At 43.9% G+C, this 8,913-nt stretch overlaps 1 protein-coding gene across 1 annotated transcript; it reads right to left on the bottom strand.

Annotated features, from left to right (window-relative positions):
- Positions 1–382: 382 nt before the first annotated feature.
- LOC141059860 (POU domain, class 5, transcription factor 1.1-like) lies at positions 383–7,261 on the bottom strand. The gene is made up of 5 exons (XM_073556032.1): positions 6,514–7,261; positions 5,249–5,360; positions 4,976–5,106; positions 3,020–3,184; positions 383–2,464 (listed from the first exon to the last, which is right to left on the bottom strand). The coding sequence occupies exons 1-5, from the start codon at positions 7,081–7,083 to the stop codon at positions 2,201–2,203; spliced, it is 1,242 nt and encodes a 413-aa protein (XP_073412133.1). The 5' UTR covers positions 7,084–7,261; the 3' UTR covers positions 383–2,200.
- Positions 7,262–8,913: the final 1,652 nt, after the last annotated feature.

Raw genomic sequence — 8,913 nt, forward strand, 5'->3', positions numbered from 1 at the left:
CTGCGCACGGCCTGCGCCCTCTGTGACGAAGATGGGGGACGCATGCAACGTCATGCGCCCGGAGGCGGAGATACTGCTGGAGGTGGGGCAGGGCTTAGCGGCGGCCGTGCGCAGGCCGTCGCTGCGCTCAAAAGCACGAATATGAAACCGGCCTTAAAAGCTCAAGAAAGAAAAATTATATATAGCTACCGAAATATGCAAAGCTTGTCATCTAAAGACACTGCAGTGTAGATTTAGGTTGTTTTTTTTAGTGTACACAGATTTCTCCGTAGATTACACCTCACAATGAGCGGTCATTGTTACAGACAATGAGGCGCTGCATTCATTACATTGAAGCAGAGGGTACAGAATTTAAAAAAAAAAAAAAAGCAGACAAGGCAAATTTGGGAGGTAAACTTTTAATAATGCACTGACCAATCAGAACTTACAAGCATAATGTTAATTGAGCTTCAATTGAGGCAGTTAGAAGTAAAATAAGATTTGATTGCAAAGCAAAATATAATCATTGATCTTGACGCCAGAGACTACAGAGGTAAAAAGTCAACCTTAAGATATAAAAACTCCTGTATATGTACACGCCAAGTAGAGAGAATGAGTTGTGTGGATTTTACACAATATGTGGTGTCTTTCCAGTTACACAGATTACATTTACTTAAATAAAAGTAGGTTCAGATGCAACATGCATTAATGAATGCAGTTCTTGTAATAGTCGTTTTAAGACAAAGTTTAGCCATCGATTTTGTATTTTGAATTTTTTATTTTAGTTTTTAGGTTTTTTTTAAATTTTTTTGGGGGGTGGTGGGGGGGGGGGGGGAATAGTATTTTGGCCGATCAGGGACATAAGCCTGTAGTTTATCTTATGGACAAAACTCAGAAGGTCCTTCTATCTGTACATTGTGATTTTGTACAAATACGGAGTTACATTGCAAACTCCAGTCACATCCAAAGCTGCATTCAGAGTTCTGCAAGACACTGGGCCAATGCCTTACAGATGCACTGCCATTAAGTTTTGTTGTTTTTTTTTTACTTGTTTAAGAGTGAGCATTAATCTACTCATCTACTGCTGTCCTCCTAAGTGATGTCACCACTCGATATGCCGTCATGCTGCGCTCTGCATGACCCGAAGTGACTTTTACAATGCAAGTTTAGGGAGTGTCAGAACGAGGCCCCATAGACTTGCATGGTAAAAGACTTCTGGCTCACACATTGAGCAAGCCAGTTGTAAATAGCGGTGATGTCACAGAAGAATGGCGCTGGAGAGACCAGTAGCGGAGTATATTAATACTCAAGCTACATGTACAAGAAAAAAAAAAAAAAGAAAAAAAAAAGAGTGCTTTAATACAGATATGGATGTTACTAGAGTAAATAAGGCTATGTGCACACTGTGCGGATTCTGCTTTGGAATTTTCTGCGCAGAATTTACTAAATCCCACAGGTCAAATGACCTGCATTTTTCCTACGGATTCAGTACATTTTTGGTGCGGTTTTCCACCTGTGGATTTCTAGCATGGAGCAGGTGGAAAATTGCAGCAAAACCCCCACAAAAGTAGTAACATGCTGCTTCATTCCACACCAAATGTGTGGGGAAAAAAAGCAGCATGTGCACTGTGGATTTTGTGTTACATAGGCTATAATGGTGCTGTACATCACATGCAGTTTTGCTGCGAATCCAAAGGGCCAAATCCTCACCGTGTGCACATAACCTAAAGGATGCAAATTCATGGATATTGTAATTGATGGCCTTTTGCACAACTTTACTCAGGGTCATATAAAAAAAAACAAAAAAAAAAAAACAAAACACACTGGTATATAGAAAATTAAAAAGTTAAAAACCTGACATAATATCTGTTCATGTCACCAAAGTACTGCTCAAGTCACCACCAAAGCAGCACACATTCTGGAATCTTTACAAGACTCAACTGCAGTTTAGAGGTACATTTGCTTCCTGGAGACTTTGCCAAAGCCATTTATCTGCCCAAGAGGCACAAGCCTAAAGGAAGCACCCCTCTACAGGACCACATGGTGCAAGGAACCCTTAACACGGGCTGAACCTAACACAAGGTAAAACTAGAACCCAAAAGCAATGAGGCCATTATGAAGTCCATGAACATTTTAGTGGCCATACTGTATTCCCCAAAGTCCAGAATCAAGCACTTTATCTACACCTCACTTAGAAAGGCCAACAACCCCTATTCAAGGTTTAATTATGGTTTCCATGTGGCATACTATGGGGCATTTGCGGTGGGAACATGTCGCTCCTATGAGTAAAGCCATGATAGACATGCCCAGTGGATGCCAGGGGTGGTGCCATGTAATTCTGGGATGACATCTCCTGGTGTGGAGGGAAAGGTCCCATTGGAAGATTGACCATGTGTTGCATGTTTCCCGATTCTCCACTGTAGTGCCTGCCTGGGAAATTTCTCTTGTCTCTTTGACGGCGGTTGCAAAACCAAATCCGGACGACCTGTAGTAAAGAGCAAAGTGTCAACAGTAAGACAGATGGCGGGGACTGACAGACCTTAGATTCAGTAGATCTGAAAGTGTCACCAATTGCTGGCTTGTCAAACTGGCCAATGTTTAGTATCAGGAACTACTCACTGTTCTGATACCACATCACAGACTGTACTATCCTCCAGAGCTGCACTCGCTATTCTCCTGGTGCAGTCACTGTGTACATACATTACTTATCCTGTACTGATCATGCGTTACCCTGTATTATACTCCAGAGCTGCACTCACTATTCTGCTGGTGCAGACACTGTTACATACATTACTGATCCTGAGTTACCCTGTATTAAACTCCAGAGCTGCAATTACTATTCTGCTGGTGAGTCGGTGTATATACACACACACACCATTATACACTAGAGCTGTACTCACCATTCTGCTGTTTAGACCTTTGTGTCCATACAGGCAAAGTAATATCAAGGCAATATTTACAGCCACTACACTAGAATAGCGAGTACAGCTTGGGAGATTAATACTTTATTTTTAAAACATGTAGTGGATTGGTTCCTTACGTCCTTATCTAGTTTTAGATCTCGTGCCATTTGTGCCATATCAGGAGCTCCAGGCTTTGGATTTTTCAAGAAACAGACTTCCAGGGTGTCCTTCACAGATGTGTCAATATTTGTTCTCCGTTTCCTCTTCCTAGCCTGAATCATGGCTTCCTCCTTGTTGATCAACTGGAATTACACATTAAGACGGGATCAGTTAATTAAAAGACGCCCAGGAACCTAAAAGGTACTTGGGGGGGGGGGGGGATGTAATAGAGTAGATTAGGACTCAATGTATCAAGGGAATCTTACAGTATATTTATATATGGCAGTAATGGTTTAACTGTAGAGGTGCTTGTGACCCGATTAAATCTATGCAAGGAACTAATTGCTTTTATATCTTATTCAAAAATCTAGCTTAGAAGTCCATATGCAAATCAGGCTGCAGGTGCTTTGGGGGCATGTCCCTACAGTTGGAAGCAGTTTGACACCCCAGTGCACTTCTACACTAGATTTCTCATGACTGGCATCAGATCTCTGCAAGAAAAGCATCTGGGAATTTGTGCCTACACAGCCATACCATTGCTTCAGCGTGTTTGTTTTCCTGTATGAAAGTTTCCTTTTAAAGGGAAAAGTCAGTAGCAACAACCCGCTTAAGCAGTCTATATGGGCGTGCAGGTAGTTGATATTCCCGAACCAGTGTCATTTCCTAGAATATTTTTATTTTTTTTTTTTTTTTTTTTTTAAAGTGTAGCATAGCTTAATACTTAAAAAGTGTTTCTACTTACCTCTTGATGCTGTTCCAGCGATGTCTGCACTTGGCACTCCCAGGGCCCGTGTGCTTGATGTGACATGTGACCCTGGCGCCCAATCAGGGCTGGCACCGCTGTCTCTGCTTTCAGACAAACTGAACATGAAGAGGCAGTCCGGGGGTCACACTTGCAAGAAACTTGCACGTCAATACCCAACACTGCTGGCAGCTCTCGGGACCAAAGCGCTCAGCTGCATAGAAATACATGCAGCCGCACGCTCCGGTCCCGAGTGCCGGCGGCAGTGTAGGGTATTGACGTGCAAGTTTCTTGCAAGTGTGACCCCCGGACTGCCTCTTCATGTTCAGTTTGTCTGAAAGCAGAGACAGCGGTGCCAGCCCTGATTGGGCGCCAGGGTCACATGTCACAAGCACAATTGCCCCAGAACCATGAGAACTGGAATGGCATCTGGAGGAGAGCATAGGGGGTTTTGTTTTTTTTTGTTTTTTTTTTTTTAATTTTAAAGTGACACCAGGCATGGGGTATGACAAGGAGTTGTCCAGGTAGTGGACAATGTCCAAGTTGTATATTATTCCCAAGAACCTGCCTCCAGTGCTCATTTTAAGTGAAGTGGGCATCACAAGAGTGACACATGTAGATCTGGAGAGCAGACAGTCAGTCATTAAGTGTCACACCCCTTTCATTTAGTATAATGGCTGGAGGCAGATCACCAAGAAGATCTGTGTTCAGCTCATTTACATATTAGGAAAAACAGATTTCTATAGAATAGACACTGGATTGCAGATCTCAAGGTGTCATTTTATTCAGCTTCCCATGACCTAAGTGTCCACAAACAGATTAGAGGGTCGACTGCACCCACAGATTCCTTTAATCCAACACAAGCCGAGAACAATTCAAAGCACTATTGCAAACTCCCCAGTTAAGTGCTATAAAGGGGATATGCCATCAATCCAGCCATGAAATAATCTGCACCACACGTTGTGAGGAGAAAGGGGTGGGTGATGCACCAGTCATGTTTAATCACCGAGGTAGTGCCCCAAATATAAGCGTGGATGTAGCTCATGCAGGATTGACAATGGAGGAGTGACACAGCTAGGCTTGGTGGATGGGAGGGGTAATGGTCATCTATATGGCACTGCAGGGGAGCAGTGTGTGCCACAGAGGGTGGTCTCCTTTATAAAGACCCGGACTCATGCCACTAGTTTCCTACCTCCGGCATATCAGTTTTCTCTTCAGTTGCCTGCAACCACCGTTTCAGCAGAGGCTTCAGCTGACACATGTTCTTGTAGCTCAGCTGGAGGGATTCAAACCTACAGATGGTCGTCTGACTGAACATTTTGCCTGTGGTGAGGGGGGAAGTATTTGAGAGAGTCACAGCTTAAACATCAGGAAACCAAAGACAACCATAGAACAGCATTGTGCAAGCATGTTGATCATTGTAGTTCCATTACCAGTTGGAGGCCATTACTCGCAGATAACTTACCATACATTATGCCCAGAATGCAGCCAACATCTGATTGTGTGAAGCCTATGGCCACGCGTTTCTCTTTCACCTCTTTGGCAAACTGCTCAATCTCCTTTTGGGTGGGCAATTCCTGCAAAGGAAGACAAGACACATCTGTAAGCAGCAGGGTCTTTGGTCACCGCATAAGGAACAGATCTACAGACCGGCTCAAGTATTAACATTCATTATCTGACTATCAGAATTTAAGCATCCTCAGTAACATTCAGAGGCAGAAAACCCGTACAGAGAAGTTGGCACTTAACCCCCAAAGCTGGCAGTCTGCCATCCTCATATCCAGTCCTGTTACCCCAAAAAAATATTAGGAGCAAATATCCGATTTATAGTTAAAATGTGCGTACACATGCAGGAATAGTGTATTATGGCGGCCAGGGGATTGTCGGGACTGGTTAACATTGTGACAAAGTAATGGGAATAGTATTAGATCTGTTAGAGTTTTCACTGTATGAATGGAAACAATTGCAATTAACAGACAGCAAACAGATCTTAAAGAGAAAAAAAAAAAAAAAAAAAAAAAAGGGGAAACTTTTATGCCATTGTAAGATTTACAAAATAGGGATAGGGGGTGTAGCCAGGGTAGCAGCCCAGGTGGGCGGGGGAGGGATAGGTCTAAAAAAGGCTTGATACCTGGGGGGAGGAGGGGGCTCCTGTTGTAGATTCTGCATTTCACCACTAGAGGCGATGTAAGAACAAGAAAAACTCCTGTACTCAACCAACCCCCCCTCCCCCATACAGAGTGAGGATTTCCAGGGCAAGGCAATTGCAATTTAAGCAACTCATATGGTAACAATGTCTCAAGTGTACAACTTTGTCAAGGGTGTGCCAAGTCAAAGCAGCAAGGGTCAGGGCATATAAAAAGGTCTAGGTCATGGCAAGGTGCCCAGTGTGCCTCCTTTCATCATCACTAACCAGATTATGGGGTTATGATTTAAGTAGTCTTATCTAAGCTTTATGTTGCAGGTGTTATATTATATCTTCCCATAGCACTTTATTGAAATTGCCATCTGCCCTGTAGTCACATTAATGCATATACCCATTCCCCCCCAGAACACTCGTCTATGGGCAATTTCTAATCATTTTAGTTACAAATAAGGGAGATAACTAGCCAGAAGCCCCACATAACCCTTAGTAGTCCATGTCCCTTAAGCAATGGTGGACTGGACCTTTAACACTAATTCCATTATGTGGAAGATCAGTACCGCAATGCTTTATTATACGGGTATTACCTCTTCCCCGTCTCCCTGGTCCTCGGTGGGTGCCGCGGCGGGCAGCTCCTCGGCCACCTCTTCCTTCTTGGCCGCCTCCTGGGTGGCGGAGCTGCTGCACTGGCTGCTCGGCACCTCGGCGGGTACTTGGGGCATCATGGGGTTCCAGTTGGCGACATTCGGGTACGCTCCGGGGACACTGCAGTGTCTCGGCTGGCTGCTCATGCCGGGATTCGGGTTACCAAGCCACGGGTTGTTCCAATACGGGTAATAGTACGGGACACTGGGGAACCTGCTCTCCACTTGATCTTCCTCCTCCTTAATATGCACCCTCCCTACCATAGGTCGCATTTGCTCCATCATCTGAGGTGGGCGTCCATGAAGGTAACTGGGGGGCTCCAGTGCAGGTGGGTTCCAACCTATGCCCTGTGCTGGGTGGTCACCTAGTGTCTGGAACCCCTGATCGTAATTATCCGACCTAGCCTGGTGGAAATAGAAAGTCTGAGAGGGGTGATGGTAGCCTCCTAAACTTTCCTGCATTTGGCCCTGGTTGAAGGTAAAAGAATTCTGGTAAGCTTGTTGGCCGAGCATGGTCTTCCCCAAAAATCAAGATTCCAGCCAAAATTCAGTGGTACCTGAAGACCAGTAGTCACACAACTACAAGCTAAGAAGAAACTTAAAAAAATCCTCTACAAAGATACCCAAGTGACCAACCCTCTAAAAGAGCAACCTCTGACCTGATCAGCAAACTCCCCAATGTAAAAAAAAAAACCCAAGAGGAGCCATTAAAGAGCAGGACTTACCTCCTGGCCCCTCCCGCTACTCACCAGTCATTGGTTCCCCTCCATCCCTTCACCTTCCCCCTTTGCACCTTGCTGAGAACTTAACTCATTTATTTTATTTTTTTTAACCATTTCTTTGGATTTCTTTCACTTTGCCCCCTTATACCCACCCAACTGAAATATATATATTTTTGTGCAAAATTAACAGAATGCAAACTAGTTATTAATTGTATTACTGGCAATGTATCCCCTTTTTGGGAGGCAGATTGCCACTAATGAGTCCCATGAGCATATGTGCATGCATAATCTCCATGCTAAACACCCAGCAGGCCTCCCCTTGTGGATACTGATTGGATCTTCTTTGGGCTTTTGCTCCCAACATCACTAGAATCCATTTTCCCCACTATCAGATACTATGAAACCATCAACACCAGGCTCCATTATTGCAGATTCCTGCCTGTGAATGACCTGCAGCTGCTTCAGAGCTGAACTCCTGGGGACTTGGCCTAGGAGTAGGGATTTACATGGTGCTAAAACTATAATATGACTACATGGTGCACTACAAGTCCCAACATTCCCATAGCAGACAGCAGTAATATTTGCTACTACAGTTTCTTTTATTATTACTATTCTTATATGTTTTGGTTCCATTATTTTCTCATGTTAGGGTGCGTTCACACAGAGGGGTTTTTATAAGTGGATTTTAAAACAGATTCACTCCAAAATCCACATGAATGAGTATTTGCAGCAATTTTTGATGGGGATTTTGAACGGGATCCAGCTCAAAAGTCATGTAAAAAACCCTCCCTGTGAGCATCTTTAGGCAGTGGATTGTGAGTGACCAGAGCCAGATTATGTGGCCATGTGTCCCTATGGTGTTCTTACACTCCGAGATGACGCCACTGTGATTTTTCATTAACCTATGGGGGTGCATGAGATTGTACAGACACATGCCCTTTCATATAACCATGACTTTCTGCAATGTTTTCATGTAATGAACCATGAGTTCATTGGTTAACGACAGCGCCCCTCCTTGCTGTGTTTTTATCTAGTAATGCAGCCTCCCCTGACACAACCCATTGACTATAGTCAGGGTATGTGCACACGTAGTGGATTGGTGTGCGGATCTGCAGCGGATTTGCCCCTGCGGATCCGCTGCAGATCTGCTAGTGATGTACAGTAGAAGGTTAACCTATGGAAAATTAAAACCACTGTGCACATGCTGCGGAAAAAAAAATCCTAAAAAATCATTTTATAGAATCACCATAAAAGGAGATGCTGCAGAATTTGTGCAAGTGAACAGCGCCATCTAGAGGAATATTTTTTAGGAAAAACTCCCAACAGTGGTTTCCAATGAAAGTCCAAATGACTTCCAACATAAGAGTTCTCCAACTCAAAAGGTGATGGCATATTTCTGTGTCCAAATGCTAGCACAGTGTCCAGTGACCGTACAATACATAACCGATATCATCAGTGGCCATATATCATTGCATGTAATACTACAGCATAGCACAAAAAGATGGGAAGCTCCAACCTAATGACCACACTGACACATATGTAACCAATGTAGACATCATAATATGCAGTGAAGATATGGTGCCCCCCACCCTCACCCCCTTAGAGATGTGGGCACATAGTT

The sequence above is a fragment of the Dendrobates tinctorius genome, unplaced genomic scaffold (genome assembly GCF_039654945.1).
Source record: "Dendrobates tinctorius isolate UK_male_01 unplaced genomic scaffold, ASM3965494v1 ptg000231l, whole genome shotgun sequence".
Lineage (NCBI taxonomy): Eukaryota > Metazoa > Chordata > Amphibia > Anura > Dendrobatidae > Dendrobates > Dendrobates tinctorius.